General features: G+C 41.2%; 1 protein-coding gene across 1 annotated transcript in view; it reads right to left on the bottom strand.

Annotated features, from left to right (window-relative positions):
* Positions 1-6,073: 6,073 nt before the first annotated feature.
* FZR1 (fizzy and cell division cycle 20 related 1) overlaps positions 6,074-27,230 on the bottom strand; it is a 42,184-nt gene continuing 21,027 nt past the window's right edge. The window contains exons 3-14 of the mRNA XM_073636925.1: positions 23,917-24,042; positions 23,102-23,165; positions 22,164-22,291; positions 21,829-21,911; positions 21,540-21,723; positions 19,301-19,366; positions 17,579-17,681; positions 17,307-17,491; positions 16,986-17,219; positions 15,991-16,095; positions 8,510-8,602; positions 6,074-7,783 (exon numbers count right to left, since the gene is read on the bottom strand). Of these exons, the coding sequence (XP_073493026.1) occupies positions 7,742-7,783; positions 8,510-8,602; positions 15,991-16,095; positions 16,986-17,219; positions 17,307-17,491; positions 17,579-17,681; positions 19,301-19,366; positions 21,540-21,723; positions 21,829-21,911; positions 22,164-22,291; positions 23,102-23,165; positions 23,917-24,042 (1,413 nt within the window). The 3' untranslated portion in view covers positions 6,074-7,741. The remainder of the gene's footprint in view (positions 7,784-8,509; positions 8,603-15,990; positions 16,096-16,985; positions 17,220-17,306; positions 17,492-17,578; positions 17,682-19,300; positions 19,367-21,539; positions 21,724-21,828; positions 21,912-22,163; positions 22,292-23,101; positions 23,166-23,916; positions 24,043-27,230) is intronic.

Below are 27,230 nucleotides of genomic sequence, written 5' to 3'. Positions count from 1 at the left end.
CATTGGTGGACAGCCATTTTCAGGTCTCTCCAGAGATGCTCAATTGGGTTTAGGTCAGGGCTCTGGCTGAGCCAGTCAAGAATGGTCACAGAGTTGTTCTGAAGCCACTCCTTTGTTATTTTAGCTGTGTGCTTAGGGTCATTGTCTTGTTGGAAGGTGAACCTTCAGCCAAGTCGTCTGAGGTCCAGAGCACTCTTGAAGAAGTTTTCATCCAGGACATCTCTGTACTTGGCCGCATTCATGTTTCCTTCAATTGCAACCAGTCGTCCTGTACCTGCAGCTGAAAAACACCCCCATAGCATGATGCTGCCACCACCATGTTTCACTATTGGGATTGTATTAGGCAGGTGATGAGCAGTGCCTGGTTTTCTCCACACTTACCGCTTAGAATTCTCACCAAAAAGTTCTATCCTCGTCTCAGACCAGAGAATCTTATTTGTCATAGTCTGGGAGTCCTTCTTGTGTTTTTGAGCAAACTCTATGCAATCTTTCATATGTCTTACACTGAGGAGAGGCTTCCTTCGGGCCACTCTGCCATAAAGGCCTGACTGGTGGAGGGCTGCAGTGATAATTGACTTTGGGGAACTTTCTCCCATCTCCCTACTGCATCGCTGGAGCTCAGCCACAGTGATCTTGGGGTTCTTCTTTACCTCTCTCACCAAGGCTCTTCTCCTACGATTGCTCAGTTTGGCTGGACGTCCAGATCTAGGAAGACTTCTGGTGGTCCCAAACTTCTTCCATTTAAGGGTTATGGAGGCCACTGTGCTCTTAGGAACCTAATCCAGGTGTGAAAAACTTGTTGCATCATTCCCAAGAAGACTCATGGCTGTACTAGCTCAAAAGGGTGCTTCTACTCAATACTGAGCTGAGCAAAGGGTCTGAATACTTATCACCATGTGATATTTCAGTTTTTCTTTAATAAATTTGTAAAAATTTCTATATTTCTGTTTTTTTCCAGTCAAGATGGGGTGCAGAGTGTACTTTAATGAGAAAAAAATTGAACTTTTTAGAATTTACCAAATGGCTGCAATTAAAGAGTGAAAAAATTAAAAGGGGTCTGAATACTTTCTATACCCACTGTATGTCCTCCTTCCTGGTATTTATAAGTCCTCCATTCCTCCACTGTTCTTTAATGCGTAAAAAAAAAAAAAAGTGATTCCATTCACCTTGCCGCAGCTCCAACTTCTGTAGCTGGCAGCTGACTTTAGTGTGCAAGTGACGGGCAGCGTATGAGATCACTGCCATGCGCCCCCAGTCACAGGCACGCTGACGGCAGCTGGCGACCTCTGAATGGCAGTGTTACGCCCAAGTTAACCACTTTCAAAAGGTTTTGTCTTGCACTGGCAACCCACGGTCTTTTTTTTTTTTGGACTAGATGGATTTGGATGCTGCATGGGAAGATTACCTAGTGACTGATTTCCTTTAAAAACTCTTTCTCCTTAAAAATCAACAAACTGAACTCAGGGCTCATTCAGACATCCATTTTATGGGTAATTTCATCACCGATTTTGTTCACTGTCATCATAGTTTCGTTCGTTTTTCTCAGATAGGTGGGGAAGGGTGTGGAGGAGGTTCTCTACCTTCTCCTATCTTGTAGGGTCCATGAAAAACAGAGCACACTTCGCACCCAAGTGCTTTCTGACTTTTTTCACATACAATCATTTCCGATTTGGTCTGCAAAAAAAATTGGACATGTGAACAGACCACATATGCGAAAAACTGACGTCTGAATGAGCTTATATATATATATATATATATATATATATATATATATATATATATAAATAAATAAATAAAAAGGTTTGCCCACGTTTCATCCAGAAAACTTAGGGTTTCTTTTCTCATTTGACATCCTTATGGCATCCACTTTTATACATCAGCAGTTATTAAACATTTACAAGACTAAATACAATTTCCTATGATGGAATTGCAAGTTCGCTGTAAAAATTGAATGCTACACTGTGGCTCCGTATGGAATCAGATTTTTTTTGTACACCTTAAGAATTGAATAGGCGAGTCTTACTTGACACACGGAAGAAACCAGCGCATGCTGAAATTTTTTCATGTGCAATTTCGGACTGTGAAAAAAAATAAAAATAAAATAATCGCTCTTCTGCACTGTCCCATTGAATATCATTGCTGTTCATTTTTCTTTTTCACAGATAGCACTCAGACTGAAAATACGATCTGTCACCCCAAATTAACCATATGGGTTTGTAGGAGATTGAGCAACAATAATACTGGTTTTTGTTTTTAAATCTGTTCCTTTGTTGCCCCCTAAAAATAACCTTATTGTAATATGCAAGTGAAGGTGCTCTGTGCACCATTGCACCCACTTATTTAAACTACTGACACTAGTATATTGCTTGCCTTTTGCTAGTGATGTCAGAAGATAAACCTCTTTTGTGATCAATGGTGCTGTGCAGGAGCAAGAAGACATCACTCCTTGTTTCTGGCATTGCGTGTCTACTATGCCATCACTTCATTGCAAAATAGAGAACCAATCACTATCCTCACTGATGATCTAACTGGGGAACAGCTGTGTAGCAATTTCAGCTGTGAGGAAAGAGTGATTTGGGTGCTCTCACCTGCACTGAAGTGATAACAGAGATGAGCAATGTCAGAAGCGAGGAAATTGTGATTTGGGTGCTCTCGCCTGCACTGAAGTGGTAACAGCGGAGATGAGTAACGTCAGAAGCGAGGAAAGAGTGATTTGGGTGCTCTCACTTGCACTGAAGTGATAACAGAGGAGATGAGCAATGTCAGAAGCGAGGAAAGAGTGATTTGGGTGCTCTCACTTGCACTGAAGTGATAACAGAGGAGATGAGCAATGTCAAAAGCGAGGAAAGAGTGATTTGGGTGCTCTCTCCTGGACTGAAGTGATAACAGAGGAGATGAGCAATGTCAGAAGCGAGGAAAGAGTGATTTGGGTGCTCTCACCTGCACTGAAGTGATAACAGAGATGAGCAATGTTAGAAGCGAGGAAATTGTGATTTGGGTGCTCTCGCCTGCACTGAAGTGGTAACAGCGGAGATGAGTAACGTCAGAAGCGAGGAAAGAGTGATTTGGGTGCTCTCACTTGCACTGAAGTGATAACAGAGGAGATGAGCAATGTCAGAAGCGAGGAAAGAGTGATTTGGGTGCTCTCTCCTGCACTGAAGTGGTAACAGCAGAGATGAGTAACGTCAGAAGCGAGGAGTGAGTGATTTGGGTGCTCTCTCCTGCATTGAAGTGACAGCAGAGGAGACAAGCATGGTCAGAAGTGAAGAAAGTAATTAGTGTGCTCTCTTCTGAACTAATGGCAGAGAAGACAAGCATGGGTCAAAGGCAAGGAGAGAATGATTTGTATGCTCCATCTTGCACTGAAGGAGAAAAGCCGTGTCAAAAGGGAGGAGTGCTTTGTGTGCTCTCTCCTGCACTGAAGTGATAGCAGGAGACAACCAATGTAAAAAGAAAAATGTTTTGGTCAATAGCCTAATAATGCTAGCTTGTTCTTTCCAGTGTTCAAGATATGTTATATTTTCTTTTTTATTCCTAATTAGGGTTTGTGAAAATCGTTTTGAAGGACCCTGTCCATCGGCCACATCAGTAATCTGACATCCACCTCCTAACTTCCAACATCCGTGACTCTTCTTCTGATTAACCAGCCTGGATTGACATCATCATGGGGATCCTGTCCAGCAGCCACAGCTTACCCACATGGCCAATAGGCTGGGTCCTGCAAAACCATTCGCACCAACTCTCCTGATAAAACAAATTTAAAGCTAAAAAGGCACATTATAGTTAAAAGGCGGCACCTGTTTATGGCCAAATTGTAAGACTGAGTTTCACTTGCACATACATACATAAAAGATTTTTTTCAGTGTCATTATACATTTTATCTCATTAGTAAAAGGAAACATATGGCATGAATGTAAAAATATGCACCCTCCCAACTCCAGCATCTGGGTAACCATATATAGATGTTTGTCACTTACAAAAACTACATTGTGAATCCACAGCAGTGTAGTTTTACCCTGTGCAGTCTGTAAAGGCAATATTACACTAACGCCATTTGCTTCACCTGTTGAAGGGATGAGGTCAAAAGTTACATACCATGTTTCTCCAAAAATAAGACCAGGTCTTATATTATTTTTTGCTCTGAAAGATGAGTTAAAGCTTATTTTTAGGGGATGTTTTATTTTTTTTCTGTAAACAACAATCCTCATTTACACTAGCGACCAAAAGTTTTGCATTTTTTTTATATGTGTGATTACTTCTGTGTGGTTGTTGTGATGCCATTTCCCTAGTGATGAATTGAAAGTCCATGAAGTTGTCATCATGCAAGACCATAATTTTAACTAAAATGCTTTTGAATATAGATATGGTCATTTAATTAAAGAAAACTGACTGCCAAAAGTTTTGCATACACTATTTATTGATCACAACATAGAGAGTAATTCATTGTTTACAATGTCATAACTTAGTATTTTGTAGCATAACCTCTTGCTTTCATTACTGCACCACACCGACGGGACATTGAAGCCACTAGGGCAGTGTTCCCCAACTCCAGTCCTCAAGGCCCACCAACAGGACATGTTTTCAGGATTTCCTTAGTATTGCACAGGTGATAATTCCATCACCTACACAGGTAATAATTCCATCATCTGTGCAATACTAAGGAAATCCTGAAAACATGATCTGCTGGTGGGCCTTGAGGACTGGCGTTGGGGAACACTGCACTAGGGTATTCAAGACATCTTGAGGGATCTTGCTCCATTCCATTTGCAAATCTGCAAACAATTTATCTTTATTGTTATGGGCACGGGCCCAAACTCATCACCCTAACTCATCCCAAAGGTGCTCTATAGAGTTTAAATCAGGAGATTGCCTTGGCCATTGCAACAGGCAACATTTTTCTTTGCTAACCAATTTTTGACTAAATTGGATGTGTGCTTAGGTTCATTGTCTTGCTGGAATTTTCATCCCCTAACTACTTTGGTTTTACCATGTGGCAGCATTACATTCTCCAGTATATCCTTGTACATGGTAGCATTCATATTTCCATCAATTCTATGCAGAGGGCCAATGGCAGATTCCCTAAACCATGACATTGCCACCATCATGTTTCACTGTAGGTGTTTGGTACCTTACATCATTACGTTTTCAAATTGGGTGGTATATATAGTGCTTGCCATCACTACCAAACAGATTAAACTTGGATTCATCGGACCACAACACCTTAGACCAATCTGTCTCTTTCCATTGGATGGGTTATTTGGCAAACTCAAGTCGGACCTTCTAGTTCTTTGCAGAGATGAAAGGCTTCTTGACTGGAACTCGTGCATTCAACCCCACTGCTCTTAGCCATCGCACCACAGTTTGGCGACTCACTTTGACCCCATATTCTTCGATCATTTCGTGTGAAATCTGTACAGCACTTTTATGGACATCAGATACTGACTTTTTCTTAATAATGTGATCAACTCTGGAGGAAGTTTTCTGTGGTCGTCCACTTCTAGGTTTGTCAGCTGTTCCATAACCTTCTTTTTCTTTCTTTAATATACATGAGACTTGACTGAGGACAGTTCAACAGTTGAATTCCATAGCTACCTCTTTATGGCTTTTCCCTGACTTCACTCTCAGAAGAATAAGCTTCCTGACAGCTGGTGATAAATTTGGCTTGGTCTTGCCTTGTTTTAACCTAAAACACACACTCTTTATTTTTAGGCAAAATTTGACTACCCATGACAAAATCTGCAAAACATTTGGTCCAGCAAATGTTGAAAACTTACACATAAAGGAATAAAACAATGTTAAACACAATTTTCGTCCTTATAGCTGACAGCCATTTGCTTCCAGTTTACTAAAATCACCAGGAAAATGGCATCACAACAACCAGACAGAAGTAATCACACTTATAAAAAAAAAAAAACGCAAAAACTTTTGGTTGCTAGTGTGTGAAAGAAAAAAAAAAAAAATCAACATTTATTCAAATATAATTATATCACCACACACACTACACATACCCCTGTACACACACACACTCACACTCACCCTCACCCTCACCAGCCTATATCCTCTTCAGTTCATGTAGACTTCTGCAGTTAAAGGACTTTTGGTGACATCATAGTCACATGACCGTAATGTCATCAAAGGTCCTTAAGCAGTCTTAACCTTAGAATAGAAATGTTGGGGGCCCTGAGAAATTGCCCAGTTTGTCCTCTAACCCCTCTCCCCTCCCCCCATCTCCGTCCCTGCATTCCAGCCGGTCTCCTCTTTCGTTCCTCTAGACTCCAGCAGTTAAAGATCTTTTCGTGACATCATGGTCAAATTACCATGTTGTCACCAAAGGTCCTTAAGCAGTTTTAAACTTCAAAATAGAAATGCTGGGAGTCTCTAAGAGAGTGAGGGCCCTGGGAAATTTACTTGTTCCTCCAAACCGCGATCCTGACTGTAACTAGGGCTTTTTTTGGGTGTAGGGCTTATATTTAAAGAATACGCCAAAAAACCTGTAAAATCATTATAGGGCTTATTTTAGGGATTGGTCTTATTTTGGGGAAACACTGTAGCGAAACATTTCCTGCATGGGCGCCCTTACCAAAAATATATGCATTAGCAATGAGAACACGACATCGCGGGTAGAATAATTGACTCTTACAAGAACTAAATTGCCAATTACAAATAAACACATCCTTCACAGTTCAACATCAAGTAACTTTTTTTTTTTTTCTTTAAAAACAAAGAATAATGAAATTTACATGCCCCACGTCTGGGGAGAAAAAAAAAATGGAGGACTCCACAATTTTAGCATAGAGCAAATGGCATCAATAAAGTTGTTACACCAACCCCTTCACTGTTATACATTATTCTACCAACTGATTCCATATTTTGAAACTAAGTGCTTTCCTTTAGCAAACAGACTTTCTTCTTCTACTAAATTCCTCCGCTGTGCAAAACAATGCAAAAAAAAAAAAAAAATTGTTAGGGAACAAGATCAGGCAATATAATATGTCTGACTGATCCTGAAAAGGTTATTTTAAATTAACATTAAAAATACAGAACATCACCCATAAAAAAAATGAAACTGCACAGAACTAAACACAGATATTTTGCTACAATAAGACTATCAATCTGTCATCCACACATCCATAAAATAAGCCCCCTTTATATACGCCCTCCCACCTCAGAGTGAGATATATATAGATATATATATAGATATATATATATATATATATATCACAAATAAAAAGTTGCGTGAACAGCTGCGAGTAGAGTTGTAATGAGTGGGTTATATATATATAGTATATCCTTTGCATGCGAACAAGATATTTTGTAGGGGGATTCTCTGTGTCTCTATAAAACAGAGCATGGTCCCAAAAAGTCTAAAATAGGTGTTTTCATGGTAGCTTCAAACTGCAACTGATTCTTCAGGGGGTCCATCCCAAGCAAGATGATAAACATAAGCATTTATATACAAGCCCTTAAATACATATCTATAGAACATGGTCAGTAAGGTTCTTATACCCACTACCCATTGTACAAAAAAAAAAATATGTGGCTCCTCTTTCCTTCAACGTCAATGATGAAAAAGTGAATGAGAGATAGAACAGTGTTGTTTAATGCTTCCCATGCCTGTATAGGCTACGGATGAATCCCTGAACTGTACACAGAACATTAGTCTCTCGGCTGAATTGGAAAGCAATAGTTTCCGGGATCAGTGAAGAAAGAAGAAGAAAACTGCCAATGAACGATGGACAGATTATCGTATCCTGGTGAAGAGGTTGAGAACGGAGACTGATTCCTAGGAGAGAAAGAGAAAAATTTAACTCCATGCGACTTTGTCAGTTCATAAAAACACTGATGTTTTTAAAGGGAATCTGTCACCAGGTTTTTGCCACCTAATCTGAGAGCAGCATAATGTAGGGACAGAGACCCAGATTCCAGCAATGTGTCACTTACTGGGCTGCTTCGTATAGATTTCATAAAATCACTATTTTATTACCAAGAGATCATTAGAGGACTAGTAATTCTGCTGCCAGGTAGTCCTTCATATTCATGAGCTCTGAATAGCCCCGCCCCCTCCACTGATTGGCAGCTTTCTATGTACACAGCATATCAGCTGCCAATCAGCAGTGTGGGCAGGGTCATGCAGAGATCAGCATTCAGACAACTGGTAGATCTGCAGCAGATGAAACAGTGATTTTATCAAAATGATAGCAAGAAGCCCAGTAAGTGACATATGACTGGAATCAGGGTCTCTGCCCCTACATCATGCTGCTCTCAGATGGAGGGGGAGGGGGAGAAAAAAAATCTGCTGATAGATTCTTTTTAAAATTGTAAAAAGAAGTTCAGCACTCAGAAAATGAGGAGGTGCTCATAAGAGAAATCCTAAATAGTTCAAGAAACGGCACTCTTTAATAAATAAAAAAAAATTGTTTATTTAAGATTCAGTTGGTTTTTCAAAAACCAACTGAATCTTTAATAAATAGATAATTTTTAGGAAGAACAAAAATTGCATTTGCCTCACCTTTGTAGATCGCGTTTTACTAAAAACATTCCAAAATCTCAAGGTTTCATCTCCAGCACCTGTAACAATAGCTTCACCATCTGGAGACATGGCCTGTTAAGCATAGAAATATATGTCAAGATGAAATATAGGCAAATAATACAGTCCAACATTAAAATGACATCTCATGACAAGACCTTTAAAAAAAAAAAGAAGAAAAGTTCGGTTCTGAAAGTAGTTGTAAATGAATGTGTAGGCTATGTTCACACACATTGTGGTTTTGCCATGAAAAACAGTATTTTACTGTGACAGCAAAGTGAATGAGATTTCTGAAATCTCATGCACATGTTTATTTTTTTTCTTGCAGATTTGAAGCAGTTTCATATCTGCAGCATGTCAATTCGTTCAGTGTTTTTCACACATACTAATGGAGTGAGGGAAAAATATGCACCAAAAACGCAAATAATCACAAATAAAAGTCCCTTTTCATAGAATAGTACCGTACCATAACACAAATACTCAAACAGCCCCCAGAAGAAGCTGGGCGAAACGCACGTCGGGGTGGAGGGACAGAGCGTCTGATGCTCACATGCAGTGACTGATTATCTATAATAAGGCCTTTATCTATCCATAATAGCACGATTTAACTGCATGTCATGTTTGTACCCAACATACAGCAGGTTTTCATATGGAAGGATACAGGGGATTATCTATTTTAGGATACACTGTATTTCCTCCATCCATACTATGGTTATTGTTTGGTGCCTTGGGATATAGTTATCAGGCTTAATCTGTGTCCTGATTTTTCGGAGGCATCTTTTTAATATGTCTTTATGACCATTCATGTTCAATAAAAATATAATGATTGAAACGATTTCCTAGTTCACTTTTTGTCCATAGATCTCTCTTTTACTTATCTGAGGCTGTTGAGTTTATGAGTTTATAGCACCAAAAACCCATGTTAAAAATGCGACTAATTTATGCAACATTTTTTCTGGTAAACACAAGGATTTACAGCACAGCCATAGTGTTTTTTTCACACAATTGATGAAAGGGGAAAAAATGCATTAAAAAACGCACATATACACCAGTATTTGCCCCATAGTTTTCTGCTGAAATACTGTGTGCACATACCCCTAGATGAGAGCCTTTTTTTCCCCACATTAGAATGATGGGAGATTAAATCAATGTATTTCATCAACATAGTGTAATGCCATAAACAGGCAGGGTTTGGAGATGGGATGAGCACAACCTCTCCCCTCTGAGGAGTGCAGCAAACCCCAAGACTCACATTACAAACTTAAAAGAGGATGTACGGTAATAGGAAAACAGCCATTCTTCCAAAAGCAGTGAACCTATATAGTAGTATTGCAATTCAGATCCTTTAAAGTATATAGGCCTCAGCTGTAAAACCTGTGGATGGGTACCCCACTGTTTCTGAAAGTAAGCAGCCTTGACTTTCTAATCCTTAAGCTTGTCAGCTTCAAAAAAATGCTAGATACAGTGGCAATCCGCAGATAAATAGCGTTTAAAGCATGTTTGGCTGAGTAACAGCGGCTACAGGGAGAAAATGAAGTTATATTATCCTTGCAGCCGCTCGCTTCCAGTCTTCTGGGCGGTGCAGGGGGCTGTAACAGTTATTGCTCACTATACAGTGAGCACTGTAATAATTCCTGGCACATTGATTGACTTCCAACACACACATGAGCGAGCACACACACACGAGCACACACACACACACGAGCACACACACACACACACGAGCACACACACGCACACGAGCACACACAAGCACACACACGAGCACACACAAGCACACACAAGCACACACACGAGCACACACAAGCACACACAAGCACACACACGAGCACACACACACACACACACACACACACGAGCACACACACACACACACACACACACACGAGCACACACACACACACGAGCACACACACACACACACACACGAGCACACACACACACACACACACGAGCACACACACACACACACACGAGCACACACACACACACACACACACACACACACACACGAGCACACACACGAGCACACACACGAGCACACACACGAGCACACACACACAAGCACACACACACAAGCACCTGCTACATGTTCACAGACTTGCCAGTGGAAAAGCCAAACTTCACATGCCAGAAATGCAAGCTTGTGTCCCTGTTGGAGGAAAAGTTGCGAAATCTAGAAGAGAGGTTAACTACCTTGAAAATCATTAAGGAAGGTGAAGAGTTCTTAGACAGAGCAGAATTATCTCTTCATGATTCAGAAAGAGAAGAAATTCGAACTGCACCTGAGGAAACAGAGGAATGGAAGCATGTGACCCAGAGAAGTAGGAGGATCGAGAGGCAGTCAGCACCCATACTGCTCAGGAACCAGTACCAGGCTCTCACGCAGGAGAACCTTGAAGAAATACAGCAAAATAAGACTTTGCCAGCAACGAATAACCTTGTAAGTCCTCAGAATCCTCCTGGATGGAGAAAGAAGAATGTTGTGAAGAAAAAACGAAGAGTGGTGGTCATGGGGGATTCCCTGTTAAGAGGAACAGAGGCCGCTATCTGCAGACCAGACATAACCTCAAGAGAAATGTGCTGTCTTCCTGGAGCAAAAATTAAAGATGTGTCTGACAGGATATCAAGACTCTTCAGATCTACAGATCACTACCCATTCCTGCTAATACATGTGGGGACAAATGACACCGCAAGAAAGGACCTGGAAACCATCTGCAGTGACTTTGAAGACTTAGGCAAGAAAGTGAAAGAATTGGGAGCGCAGGTGGTCTTCTCATCCATCCTCCCAGTGGATGACCATGGAACAATGAGGTGGAACAAGATTCTACAGGTGAACAACTGGCTACGTCGATGGTGCCGTCAACAAGGATTTGGATTTCTGGATCACGGGATGAATTACCTATACGATGGACTACTTGCTAGAGATGGGGTGCACCTTACGAAGACTGGAAAACATGTATTTGGAAGTCGCCTTGCTACACTCATCAGGAGAGCTTTAAACTAGAACAATGTGGGAAGGGAAGCAAAAGACCAGAAAAAGCCATACAGCTGACAAATACTATTGAGATCTCTGCTACTGGAAGTGGAAAAGAAGAACAAAGACAAAAAAATCTAAATAATAAAAATATGGGAGGAAGAGAAACCAATCACAAACTAAAATGTTTTTATACAAATGCACAAAGCATGGGCAACAAACAAGGAGAATTGGAACTACTAATGCAGGAAAAGAAATATGATGTCATTGGAATCACTGAAACTTGGTGGGACGATACACATGATTGGAATAAAAGGCTAAAAGGATACAACTTATTTGCAAGAAACAGAATTGATAAACGAGGAGGAGGTGTCGCATTGTATGTTAGAAAAGCGTATATCTGCACAGAGATTGAAGCTTCAGAGACTGGGAGTTCTGTGGAAACTGTTTGGGTAAGAATACAAGGAGAGAACAACGGAAAGGACACCATTGTAGGCATTTACTACAGGCCACCTGGACAAACTGAAGATATGGATGAGCTCTTGATGTATCAAATGACCAAGTTCTCCAAAAAATATGACATAGTGGTCATGGGAGATTTCAACTATCCAGACATTTGTTGGGAATCTCTCTCAAGTAAAACTAACAGGTCAAGCAAATTCTTATCCTCTCTTGCTGACAACTTTATCTTCCAAAAGGTAGGGGAGAAAACAAGGGGATCTGCTACTTTGGATCTAATCCTTATAAACAGGGAGGAAATGGTTGAGGAGGTAAAGGTGGCTGGGACCCTAGGAGGCAGCGATCATGCTATTATAGAATTTTGGATAACTAGAGGAGGAAGACATGTGAAGACTCAAACTTCAAGGTTAGATTTTAGAAAGGCAGATTTTAAGAGACTCAGAAAGAGAATAGGAGGGATCCAATGGCTGGATGTCCTTAAGGACAAAAATGTCCAGGAAGGATGGGAAATTTTTAAAAATGAGATTCTCAAAGCACAATCGTTAACAATCCCGAAAAGTAGGAAAAATGGGAAGCATTTAAGGAAACCAGGATGGATGAACACAGAACTTAAACACATGCTAAAAAGAAAGAAAGAAATGTTTATTAAATGGAAAGAGGGAGGCATATCTAAAGAAGATTATAATGCAGTCTGCAGATCCTGCAGGGCACGTATCAGGTTAGCTAAAGCTGACAATGAATTAAGGCTTGCAAGAGATGTCAAAAGCAATAAAAAAGGATTTTGGGGGTATGTCAAAAGTAAAAGAAAAGTCAAAGATGCTATAGGATTTTTACAGGATGAAAATGGAGAAATGGTAAGAGAGGATGTTGAGAAGGCTGAACTTTTTAATTCCTATTTTGCATCTGTTTTCTCTCAGAAAGAAAATGTAACATCAACTGATTTTCACTGTCCTTTTAAAGGAATAGAAGAATCCAAGTTATCTGTAAACAGAAAGATTGTGAGGGAATATTTAGCTAACATAAATGAGTTCAAGTCTCCAGGTCCAGATGAATTACACCCCAGAGTACTGAAGGAGATCGTAGAAGAAATTTTAGAACCACTCTCCATAATCTTTGAAAATTCTTGGAGAACAGGAGAAGTCCCAGAAGACTGGAGAAGAGCAAATGTTGTTCCTATCTTCAAAAAGGGGAAGAAGGTGGACCCAGGGAACTATAGGCCGGTGAGTCTGACTTCTATACCAGGAAAGATCTTTGAACAAATTATTAAACATCATGTATGTAAGTACCTGGATAAGAATGAAGTGATTAACCAGAGTCAGCATGGGTTTGTAACTAACAAGTCATGTCAGACTAACTTAATTTCCTTCTATGACAGAATCACTGACTGGGTGGATCAGGGAAATGCTGTAGATATAGTATATCTTGACTTCAGCAAAGCATTTGACAAAGTATCTCACACCATCCTTATTGAAAAAATGACCAAGTATGCAATGGACCAGGCAACTGTTAGGTGGATTCATAACTGGCTTAGTGATCGGATTCAAAGGGTGGTTGTAAATGGCTTCACATCCAGCTGGATGAATGTCTCAAGTGGGATACCACAGGGCTCTGTCCTGGGACCTGTATTGTTCAACATCTTCATCAATGATTTAGATGAAGGAATTGAGGGTAAACTGATTAAATTTGCTGATGACACAAAGCTAGGAGGGATAGCTAATACTAGAGAAGAGAGAGAGAGGATTCAAAAAGACCTAAATAAACTGGAGCAGTGGGCAGCAACCAACAGAATGGTTTTTAACAGGGAAAAATGCAAAGTACTACATCTGGGCAATAAAAATGAAAAAAGCATATACAGAATGGGAGGAATAGAGCTAAGCAACAGTACATGTGAAAAAGACTTAGGTATACTAATAGATCATAGACTGAACATGAGTCAACAGTGTGATGCAGCAGCAAAAAAGGCAAATACAATTCTGGGATGTATTAACAGAAGCATACAGTCTAGATCACGTGAAGTCATTATCGGTCTTTACTCCTCTTTGGTCAGACCTCATCTGGAATACTGTGTACAGTTTTGGGCACCACATTTTAAAAAAGACATAGACAAACTGGAACAAGTTCAGAGAAGAGCGACCAGAATGGTGACTGGTCTGCAAACCATGTCCTATGAGGAACGGTTGCAGGATTTGGGAATGTTTAGCTTGCAAAAAAGAAGACTGAGAGGAGACTTAATAGCTGTCTACAAATATGTCAAGGGCTGTCACATTGTAGAAGGATCATCTTTATTCTCATTTGCACAGGGAAAGACTAGAAGCAACGGGATGAAACTAAATGGGAGGAGACACAGATTAGATATTAGAAAAAACTTTTTGACAGTTAGGGTGATTAATGAGTGGAACAGGCTGCCACGAGAGGTGGTGAGTTCCCCTTCAATGGACGTCTTCAAACAGAGGCTGGACAGACATCTGTCTGAGATGATTTAGTGAATCCTGCTTTGAGCAGGGGGTTGGACCAGATGACCCAGGAGGTCCCTTCCAACTCTACCATTCTATGATTCTATAAGCACACACACACACACACGAGCACACACACACACACACACACACACACACACACACACACACACACACACACACACGCACACACACACGCACACACACACGAGCACACACACGAGCAGCACACACACACACGAGCAGCACACACACACACGAGCAGCACACACACACACGAGCAGCACACACACACACGAGCAGCACACACACACACGAGCAGCACACACACACACGAGCAGCACACACACACACGAGCAGCACACACACACACGAGCAGCACACACACGAGCAGCACACACACGAGCAGCACACACACGAGCAGCACACACACGAGCAGCACACACACGAGCAGCACACACACGAGCAGCACGCACACGCACACGAGCAGCACGCACACGAGCAGCACGCACACGAGCAGCACGCACACGAGCAGCACGCACACGAGCAGCACGCACACGAGCAGCACGCACACGAGCAGCACGCACACGAGCAGCACGCACACGAGCAGCACGCACACGAGCAGCACGCACACGAGCAGCACGCACACGAGCAGCACGCACACGAGCAGCACGCACACGAGCAGCACGCACACGAGCAGCACGCACACGAGCAGCACACACACGAGCAGCACACACACGAGCAGCACACACACGAGCAGCACACACACGAGCAGCACACACACGAGCAGCACACACACGAGCAGCACACACACGAGCGCACACACACACGAGCGCACACACACACGAGCGCACACACACACGAGCGCACACACACACGAGCGCACACACACACGAGCACACACACACACGAGCACACACACACACGAGCACACACACACACGAGCACACACACACACGAGCACACACACACACGAGCACACACACACACGAGCACACACACACACACACACGAGCACACACACACACACGAGCACACACACACACACACGAGCACACACACACACACGAGCACACACACACACACGAGCACACACACACACACGAGCACACACACACACACGAGCACACACACACACACGAGCACACACACACACACGAGCACACACACACACGAGCACACACACACACGAGCACACACGAGCACACACACGAGCACACACACACACGAGCACACACACACACACGAGCACACACACACACACGAGCACACACACACACACGAGCACACACACACACACGAGCACACACACACACACGAGCACACACACACACACACGAGCACACACACACACACGAGCACACACACACACACGAGCACACACACACACACGAGCACACACACACACACACAGGTAAATGGCGTTTTTGAAGCAGACTCAAATACTCCGAACTAACATTCATTTTACCGTGCCCCAAATACCAACGTTAGCCATGTACTATGATGCAAGGTCGCACAGTTGCTCGCACTCCGATTTTTCTAGGTAACCTATACGATATATACAAAGTACTTACAAGGTAGAGAACTCTATAAGAGTGTCCAGTCAGTTTTGCCACCTGCGTAAGAGATGGATACTTCCACACTAGGATCTGATTCTGAGAATAGCCATGTGTGCTCACCTGTGAGTGAGAAGATAGCTTAGGGTTACAGAATGCTTCTGTTGTATGGGAGACATTCTCCAATCTGTACATCTTTTTTTTATAAAAATACAATGGGGTGTGTCATTTATCACACAATATACACATTTAGGCTGTAAATACAGTAAAATTTTCGAAATCTGCTATAAGTATTTAAAACAATTGTAGGTGCAAGGGATGTAATGTAATTTGGTCATTAACACTTTTCTGTCAAGATGCAGCTTCAGGAGCACACAGCTCCCTGCTTTGCTGGGGAAGGTGCGCTCCTGCAGACTGACAGTTCGGACCAGTACCATGAGTAGCACTGAGCCCACTGTCCGAACGGAGAGCTCTCCCAGGCTGTCTCTGCAGCATGTTACAAGCAGAGAGACTAATGCTGGTCGAAATGGCTAGCTCCAGAGCAGCATGGGCAGGCTGTAAAGCATAGAGCCTGTTCATGCCCTGCGCTTCTTACCTATGTATTGGTCACTCAGACAGCAGGGTGGCCACTAACCTAGTCAACAAACTGTATAGGATACAATTAAAAATACCTCTGTGCTTGAGAACAGAGAGGAATATTAATAATTAACTTGACTTGCAAAATTGCTTTTTTTTCCCATACAAGAATTTTCAGGTTAACCCATTTAAGAGTTTGTGACAACCAAGTTATTAAAATCCCTACACGGTCTACTGCAGGTGATCGTCAGCGACACAGACACGAATATAATGTTATACATTTCTATAGCGCTAACATTTTCCATAGCAATGTACAATCAAAAGCAGACATTGCAGAATAATAGACTAAATTAAAAGAATGAGGGGCTTGCAGTCTATAAGGAGTTGGAGGAGGTCACAAGAGGTAAAAGTGAAGGGACCGCCAAGAAACCACTTACTAGTTCGTTAGCATGCTTGGACCAGGCCAGGTTGCAGACCTGTGAACCAGTGTCAATACACTGAAGTGGTTGACCTGTGAGTGTGTTCCAGAACCTAATGCAACGATCAGCTGTGCCCCCGCCAGAAGCGAGCAGACCATGTTGGTGAGGAGACCAGGCGATTGCCTTCACTGCAGCCAGATGTTCTGTATATTGCTGAACGGGGGTTAAACTTGAGTGATTCCATACCAGAAGCTGGAAGAAAAGCAAGATATTTAATGTGGTAAAGAGGTCAAAACATCAACGTTATTATATCTTCTATATACTGTATATATGCAATACCTTGTTGTCATTCCCTCCGGATGCAAGCAGTTGGTGGTCAGTGGACCACTTGAGGCCACAAACTTCTTGCCGGTGTCCTTGTAACCTCCTTTCAGATTGTACAGGGGGCGTTCGGATATCTCTCTGTAGGATCATGCGATCTCTACTTCCTGAGGACAGCTGATCGGCATTCCAAGCCAAGGCACCTATGGCGGGTACATAGACGACACTGCTGTGATGGTGCTCATAGATTATAATAATGGGGCAGAAAAAGACAATATGCCCAGCCTTACCAACTCTGGCTGTATGCCCCTCGAGTGTGGACAGCTTCTTCCCTGCAGATGCATCCCATATCTGTACAAAACCTTTGTGCGTCCCTACAGCTACAAGATTACCCTGAAAATAAAAGGGACATTAATACAGTTAATGCTGATTTGATTTTTTCTGGATTTCCTTTATACGGTGATCATTGATCAGGAAAAATGACTTGGCAAGAAGATTCTTCAGATCGGTATGATTACAGCGATACTAAACTTGAATGTTTTTTATTATTAATAATAATAATAAAAATGAAAATACTACTACATTTTAAAAAAGTTTGCTTGTGTTGCCATTTTACAATACCAGTAACGGTTTCATTTTTTGGATGCTTGTTTTTGGCGCTGGTGGTGATTTGACGATTCGCTTTTTAGTGTATTTTGTTGCAGGTCTGCAGTTTAGATTTTTTTTCTCTCTTTACGTTTTTTTACCGGTCGGGTTAATTAATTGTATATTTTAATAGATTGGACTTTTATAGACACAACGATACCAAATATGTTTATTTTTTAATTTCTTAATAGGACGAGGAAGGGGAACTGGTTGGGGGAGGAGGGGTGTTTATAAAATAAAATAAATAGTCTTATCACCTACACCATATATAGTAAATATTAAGGTCTCCTATGAACGTCAGCCATAGACTAGTTTTCACATGCGGACCATCATGGCAGGCATGAGGGGCCTTCAGCAGACCCATGGCTGTCATGGTAGCTCATCGATTGCGTCTAGGGGGAGAGGGCGCCAGGAATACCTCTCCTCCATGCTGTAAATGCTGCTATCAAAGGCTGACAGCCATATAAAGTAGCAGGCAGAGCTCAGCTCCACCTTTGGCTGTTAGAAACAGATGACTGAATAACACAGTCCTACTCTATCGGGAATGGTGCTGGCTCATCTCTTGAGCCTGCCCATACTTGTACAGTAATGGTCGTTAAGAGGTTAAAGGGTTCGTATCAAGTGAATATGTTATCCTCTACTGATCTCAAGAATGGAGCTCTGAAAAGTCCTGTATAAATGGAACAGAGGTCAAGGATGGGAACTGCCACGTCATACATTCTCTATAGGACTGCCGAAGAGAGCAGAGCGCAATACTCTGATATCTCCGGCATTCCCATAGAGACGGAATGGAGCGGAGGTGGCCATGCTCAACCTCGGATCCATTGGGATGAGGCCCTTCAGAGCCCTGTTCTCAGGATCGGTGGAGATCATATATCATATAGTTAACTTCTACACTTCATACAGCCCCTTTATTGGCAGGAGCTCTGAATCATCTGTCCCCCCACAGCATTAAACATTAAAAGCAAATTGCTTGAATAAGATTTTTTTCATGCAACCTAAATGGGTTATCCCACCTATGAAGCCCCTCATCAAATCCAAGCAGACCTGACCGGGGCAAGATGCTATAACCCTTGGCAATCAGCTGCTATCCCCAGATGATGAAGGTGGCCATCTATATAGGACATGTTCTCCCCTCCGGTTAGTAAGAGGGGCCCCTCGCTAACATCCATATGTACATATGGTAAAAGGCGTCTCCTGATGGTACAAACCCTAGAATAGTTTGTCTGGAAATGTCTAATTTGCACTGTATTGATTATAAAGTATCAGTAACATGGGAACATACTTCGATATAGTTTGACAGTTTTATACAGTTTTCTCCACATTGCAAGAAAACAATTATTACCATGCCTTTTAATGATACTCACTCTTTCAGACCAACCCACAGATGTCACTGAATCCCCTTCTACAGATAAGTCACAGAGCCTTGTCACCTGAGAAGAACAAAAAAAAATACATATACAATGATAAAAACTCAGGTGCAGAAAATATGAGGTTACCTTACACTATATCTAAAGTGTGTTTCCTGACATTAAAGCGGATCTGTCAGATCGCATGGTGCCTCTGTACAGGTGAGAATGGTATTCCCCATGAAATGAAAATTAAAAGGAACCTGTCACAAGAAAAAACACTTTTAGCCTACAGATTTGGGGTTAATTTACAGGTTAATAGTGATCTGAACCTACCCGGCGCCTGCACTTAGAACCCCAAACGCAAAGAGGAGATGAGCTTTATTCCTTCTGGTAGCATACCGGTTTCAGTCACGGGGCGGTGCCGGCGCGGGTTCAGTCATCTCACCGAGTATAGAGAGCGGCAGCTGTAACCATGCCCCAGCACTGACAGACTGGGTCTAGTGCTGGGCGGCTGTTAGTCAGTGCGGGGGGCACAGCGACAGAGGTTGCTCTCTATGTACAGGGCTGAAACCCGAACATTACCAGGAAGAATAAAGCTAATCTCCTCCTGGGAGTGGGGGTCTAAGTGCAGGCGCCGAGCAGGTTCAAAAAGCTATTAACCTGCAGATTAGTCCCATAATAATACCATTTTTTCATGTGACAGGTTCATTTTACAGGAGCATCTTTTCTTATAATCATGTATTGTCTTACCAGTTTAAGGGAAAAGTGTGTGTTCTGACAATTTGATCGGTGCAGTGTCAGTTGTGTAGAGACACACGTCTTTGTCAAAAGGAATGGTAACACCCAGTGGTCAAAACGCGTTAACATTTCTAGGCAGAAGTTATAGGAGGAACAATATTAATTTTTTTTCTGCCATGGATGTAGAGAATAAGTCATGGCCCCAAATCCTCAAATACGGAGATTTCATCAGAATTTGTAGGTGTGCAAAAATTTTGCAACTTTTGTTATTTTTACGGCAGTTCTGCCCAGCTCTGCCCGTTTACCATTTTTTAGGTAAAATGGGTGGTTCTTAGTAAAGGGGAGAGGATGTAATGAAGCATGATCATAAAAGGAGTACAATTCTAACACTGGCAGCTGAAAGATGATGAGCATGATCCAGACCGCCCATAACTCAATGACATTTTACAATGTGATTGAAAAGTAAGAAACTTTCTATTGTGCAACTACAGGAGTGGGAAAACGGCTATGTAGACAGTATAAGAAGCATTAACATTTTAGCAGACCTGCAGTTCAAGCAGAAGGTTGAGTTCGCCCTGCAACTGGGACCTATATGCCCGACCCAGTTACAGGAGAAATCAGAAATAATAAAAATGATTCTTAGTGTTAAACATCCTTTGAGCATTTCATGACCTTATGTGTGAGCACAAAAGAAAGCCAGCCACCGCCAATCCAAATAACTATTTCTACCCCATCTCCATCGATAAAAAAGTAAAACATGTTCGACATATCAAAATAATTTCTACAGAAAGGGGAACATTTAAAATAAAGTTTACTTTGCCTTTGAGAAAAATTCACAAATTAGAGGCCAACCCCATTAATTTATTAGGATCCCTGTTTGTATTCTTGAGTCCAGTGGGCGGTGCTGCCTAGTCTTCACTATATGACTGTACATGCAGAAATAGCTGTCAATCACTAGTAGGACCGCCTACTGGACTCCTATACATATAAACACCAGGGATTTCAATAAATAAATAATTTCCCACAAAAATGTAAGTCATTCTGCTCAGCTTCTCCTGTATACTGTACGGTCTACAGATCAGACGGCATGTAGAATGCGACAGCTTCCATTTAGCCAGGCTAAACATCCTAAGGGCACTATACAGGGCACAGTATTGAGAATTTTGTTTTCTGGTTTTATGCAATTATTGTTATATATCATTTTTGAGGTTATGTGCCCTCCAATTGTCACCATTAGGGGGTGTACTTCTCAGGCTCTGCTTGGGTCTGACTTTTTAAGGGAGTAGAATTTGATTTTAGAATTCAGGATTCGAATTTCAAACTTCAGTGAAAGGAGTGAAAGGATTAATCTGTATGCAATATACAATGTGTGGACTTTGGCTACATTTTATGGCCACCTAATTTTGACGAGACCAGCTGACTATCTAACATGTATGGGGGTGGCCCAACTCATCTCCAAGGGCAGATGTAGGTACATACTTATACCATACATAAACACATGGCTCTTCTTCCTTACCTGGCTTGTACATGCGCTCCATAGATATACACAGGTCCCCAATCCTACGCTCAACACATTCAGGGATGACCAGTCCACTAGATTAAGGTAAAAATCATCTTGCAGTTCTGGGGCATCAAGTACTTTAAATGGAATTTTAGAAATCTTCCGTGTGGGTTTTCGTGGAGAGCGCAAAAGTTTTTGACTGTGGAATTGAGGGAAAAAAAAATTATAAAAATATAATAATATAATACAATATATATTTACCCCAGCAAGATAGCTTTAAACTTTTAAAACTACAAAGTCTTACCTTTTGTTACTCACAGGTGACAAAGAATATGGAGACACTTCATTTCCATCATCGGGGCTGGATCGCTTTGAGCTTAAGGAATACTGAAAAGAAAAGTGAAACACTCAAAAATAGAACGTGATGCAAGGCCTCCTAATAACCACATCATCATGTCTCTTTTTTTCCCCCAGAGTTGGTAATTAAATATACTTTCTATTAGGATTCCATACTTAATGCAACTTATAGGTTTCCCCATATGCCCTTGATGCACTAGGACCACCCTAGTTCACAAACTATGCCACCGCTGGGTGGCTAAAGTAAAATGATAGGAAACATTGGGAATGTCGGTACCATACCGTGAATAGACTCTTTTTTTCAGGTGTGGATGGTTGAAGGCGGCGGTCTTCAGTTTGAGGGTCCTGAACTTTTTCAATTCCGGCCCCCAGCAATTCGTTTTTCAACAAAGCAGAATACGCCAATCCATCTATAAAGATATCACAAAGAAAAATGAACATCAATTGCAAGTGAGCCGATGTAAAATCATCACCTGAGTAATAAAACAATATACAGATATACGTTTTGTAACCCATATCCATAAATAAAGTGTAATTAAAAGGGTTTGTCTATTTTCTACTGCCATTAAAAAAACCCTGGAGGGTTTCATCTCTTTAATATATTGCAGTCATCATATTATACTGCACTGTGTACTTACTGTTGCTCATTTTGCCTTTCTACCCAGATAATTCTTCTCTTTTCCATTCGGTCTATGTCATCAAGTGATTAAAAACCAACTAGCTGAATCCTTCTAAGCCCTATATAGAGACAGGAGGTAAATTTTCCCTACATGATTAATCATTAGAACTACAATCCTACATCACTAAAAAGTCCCTGGCAACCCAGCTCCAACACCTTTCAACTCCTGACCCAGCTGCTTCCATCTCCCTTGCTTTTATCTCTCTTTCTTGTTTCTTTTTGTCGGTGACGTAGAATAGTAGTTCTAATGATGAGTCATACAGTGAAAATTGACCTCCTTTTCCTATATAGAGCTTAGAAGGATTCAGCTAGTCAGTTTTTAATCACGTGATGCCATAGACCTAATGAAAAAGAGAAGAACTAACTTGGTAAATAGGCACAATGAGCAATTGTAAGTACACAGAGCTGTATAATATGAGGACTACAATATATTAAGAGGATACAAATCCTAATGGGAGGAGGGCTTCTTTATTTTAAAAGTAAATATTCTCCAGAGAATACCCCCAAGATTATAATTCTAACAAATTATGTAATCTCTCACCTTTCCCAGTATCAGAAGTGGCATCTTTGGCTTTTCTGTTTTGACTGGGAGATTTTTCGTTTTCCTTTAAAAAGAAATAGGAAATACTTGGTTTTAAGGAGTTTACATATTATTGTTCACAAAAATTAATAAGACCTATAACATTGAATATTTAGAAATAAATGTGCACAAGAAATGTGCACAAGACAAATTACCCAAAATGATATCATAAGTGTACGTGAGTTTTACAGCCACAAAGCCACTTCATATCTGTACCAAAATGGTAAATGCGGCCTTCAGACACATTTTCCCGCATGCTCCAAAAGCTAAGATAACTGCACTGTATGTACTTCACTGTACGTTGACGTCAATTTGTACTGTGAGCAGCATAATGTAGGGGCAGAGACCCTGATTCCAGCGATGTATTGAGCTGCTTAGGGTAGTTTTGATAAAATTACTGTTTTATCAGCAGGCGATTATCACTAGAGGACTAGTAATTCTGCTGCCATGTAATCCTCCATATTCATGAACTCTATAACCCTGCCCCACCGCAGATTGGCAGCTGTGTACACTGTGTATAGGCAGAAAGCTGCCAATCAGTGGTGTGGGCAGGTTATGCAAAGATCAACATTCAGAGAGCTGACTAGATCTGCAGCAGATGAAAGACAGATTTTATCAAAATGACAACAAGCAGCTCAGTAAGTGATACATAACTGGAATCAGGTTCTCTGCCCCTATATCAGGCTGATCTCAGACGGGGTAGCAAAAAGCTGGTGACGAATTCAGTATGATTAATAATGTTAAAAGGAATCTTTCAGCATTAGAATTTCACTCACGTTTATTCGGTGAAAGTTAATACTCCAGTTTGCTCCGGCTCTAGATGGAATAAACCTATCCCCATGCTTACTGGGAGAAGACATAGGAGAATTGGATGGTGTCAATGTCCTTCTCATTTCGGTTACCTGCATGAAGAACACATTTAAGAAGAAAATAATGACAAATGCTTGAGGAAACGGAAGGGAAAAAGTTCTGCCTCTTCTATTACTTCTCAATAATTAAAGTTTCTTGGCAAAAGTTAAACTTTTTTTTTCTCCAAGTTATATATTCGGGAGCACAGCCTGCTTGCACGGGAGGCACCTTACCTCGGTACTTGGCCACGATGACAACAATGGGCAATGAGCTGTAAACTATAAATGTAATAATCCCTTCGTTCTTGAGAACACCGTATTGTTCATTAAGCGTAAATTGCACAATTGCTTGTTTTAATCCATTTATGAACTTGAGACAACCCCTTTAACTCCATGCATGTTACCCTGTCAGTTTTTGATACGTATGACCATAGGATTCTAGGACCGTGGGCTCAGAATAACCACCATGTCCAGTATTGAAGAGGAGCAGTAGAAGACTATTTCTGACATATCACAATGAACTTTGGCGGACTTTCTAAATGTAATGTTATTCTAAAAGATCTGAGAATTTCAACAGACAAGAACACAATAAGTATGTTGAGGCCACTAGGAGCGCAATGGAAAATCTTTTGGCGATAATGGAACCAAATAAGGAGCAGGACAAGACGTTCTTCAGCCAAAGAAGACGTGAGTCATCTTACTTATCAGTGCTCATCCACGTGTGCTCTGTACAAGTAGCAAGCTGAGAGTAAAGGCGATAGTTTAGGGTCTATAGTAGGGACCTAGACCATCACCAGCAATTCTGCTCCTGACAAAAATACTAGTTCTAGAAGTCCATGGTGTAGGCTCTTTTCTACAAGGTCATCAGGTTGGAAACACTTAAGGGGGTCATTCCACATCAAGTGGACCAGTTTTAAAAATCGTCCCCACTCGACCTTCTCCGATTTTGTTGGAAATTTATAAGGATGTACATGTATGTTTGAAAAGAGGTTCTGTAAATTTTTAGGGGCAGTTCTCAAATACATTGGGCACTGTTGACCTTTCACTGGAGGTTCCACCAAGCCTGCGGCTTCAGCTAAGAGGATTTTGCAAACTTTGGCACATAGCCATTAGAGTTCTATACTGGCTATGATGCTGAAATTTGGCATACTAGCTCAACTTTTGCTGCTAAACACGATAAAATTATTACCGGCTATGACAAAACAATATTTCGGCCGCAATTTTGTGTCAAAGTAGCTTGTAAAACGCGTCGCATAAAATTTATGCCAAACTTTGCCCATATATAACTCAAGACCAAAAACCAATAGTAACTGGTGCTTTGCCCTGTACACCAAACATCTACATGACTTTTGCATTGCTGCAATATCACGGTCAAATCATATGTATTTGTGGAAATATTCACACCCACATATGATGAAAAACTTAAAAAAAAAACGAATTTTACCTATTTTTAGGTCAAATTTCTCAAAAAGGGTACCCCTAAAATATATTAATTCTGATATCATTAGAAAGAGCACATTTTTCTCTACAAGGATCATTGTTTTTTTTTTTTGGAGTCTCTCAGTTTAAGAAAAGAAAAATGCCACTGAACATGGTGTTATTGATTTTGTGTTTGATTTTCACATTCTTAGCACATGTTACAGGGTTGTATTGTTGCTAGCAATGTCTATTATAATCAAAAACCTATAAACCTTTTTGTTTATGAAAAGTTATTGACTATTGTACATTTTAATGCTTATATTATTTATTTTTTAGCGATGGAGAATGAAATTGATGAAGAATCGGCCCAGTGCTCTATCGGCCTTGCGAACAATTCGAAGTGCCACCTTAAGACATTCACCCATAGCAAGGATGAGTTGAAATTGTTTACAAGCTTTGGATTGGATGAACAGAAATTGCTGCGTTGACGAGTGGGACTAAATTTTGACGAACATTCACAAATCTGTTTACACCATGAAGCTTCATTCTTGACCAAATATGAGCATTTGCAAAAATCGTGTTGCAATCCTTTTGGGAAGAAAGGTCATAACACCAAAAAGAATTTGCGAGCTATCAATTTGTTAGCAGCTGACCAGTTGAACGAATTTACAAAGAATGATGTGAAGCATGGCCAGAAGATGTGTGCATCATGTCGAAAAGAATTTGCTAACAGGAAAAAATCAGCTGATCCAGTTTCCTCTGAATCAGATCCAGATGGAATGGAATGGAATGTTCTCCTGAAAGTCTAAATTCAAGCTTAACATCCATTGGCATCTCTCCTCTGAAATATCCACGGGTAAGCCAGCGGGATTCACTTGGATATGCAAGGAGAAAGATAAGCCAGGTACAAAATGCATTTTCTAGCAAGATTGCTTCAATTGGAGGGCTTGAGCCGAAAGACATTGAGCAAACAAAAATAGCACAGTGCAAAATGTGTCTGGATTACAATCACCTTTTGGCAGATTTGAAGCAAAAGCTGCTGGTGTCCAGTCGGGCAGTAAAGGTCCAAATCTTGACATTGGCACCTAAAAGTTGGTCCATTAAGGCTATATCAGACGAATTCGGTGTCTCTGAACGAATGGTCAAACAAGCTCGAAAGCTTAAATGTGAACATGGGATCTTAGCCTTACCTAGAATCAAGTGTGGCAAGAAAGTTTCTGAGGAAGTGAAAAAAAAGGTGCAGGCATTTTTTGAGGATGATGAATTCAGTTGAATGTGCCCTGGTAAAAAAGACTATGTATCAGTGCGAATAGCAGGAGAAAAAAAGCAGATGCAAAAGCGACTATTACTGAGCAATATGAGGGAAATGTTTGTTGCCTATCGGGATCGGAATGGCCCTGAAATTGGATTTTCCAAGTTTTGTGAGCTTCGGCCAAAGTGTTGCGTAACCGTTGGATCTGCTGGAACACATTAAGTTTGTGTGTGTACCATTCACCAAAATGTCAAACTAATGCTTGCAGCATGCCCAATCAATGATGACTACAAAGAGCTCATATGCAAAATGGTCTGTGGAATTGAATCCAAGGACTGTATGCTTGGCCGTTGTGATAAATGCCCGGGTCCTGAAGTTTTAAAAGAATTTCTAGTCAATGTGTTTGTCAACAGTGACCCTGAAGATATTATTGAGTTCAAACAATGGATTCACACTGATCGAGACACGCTTGATACCAAACAACTGACTATAGAAGATTTCATTGAAGAATTGGTTTTGAAAATTTCTAAACTTTGCAGCCATCACTACATCGCCAAGCATCAAAGTAGCT

Source organism: Phyllobates terribilis, unplaced genomic scaffold (genome assembly GCF_046119375.1).
Source record: "Phyllobates terribilis strain yellow unplaced genomic scaffold, ASM4611937v1 Scaffold_1__5_contigs__length_1240528914, whole genome shotgun sequence".
Taxonomy (NCBI): Eukaryota; Metazoa; Chordata; class Amphibia; order Anura; family Dendrobatidae; genus Phyllobates; species Phyllobates terribilis.
This window is presented reverse-complemented; position numbering and strand designations above follow the sequence as displayed.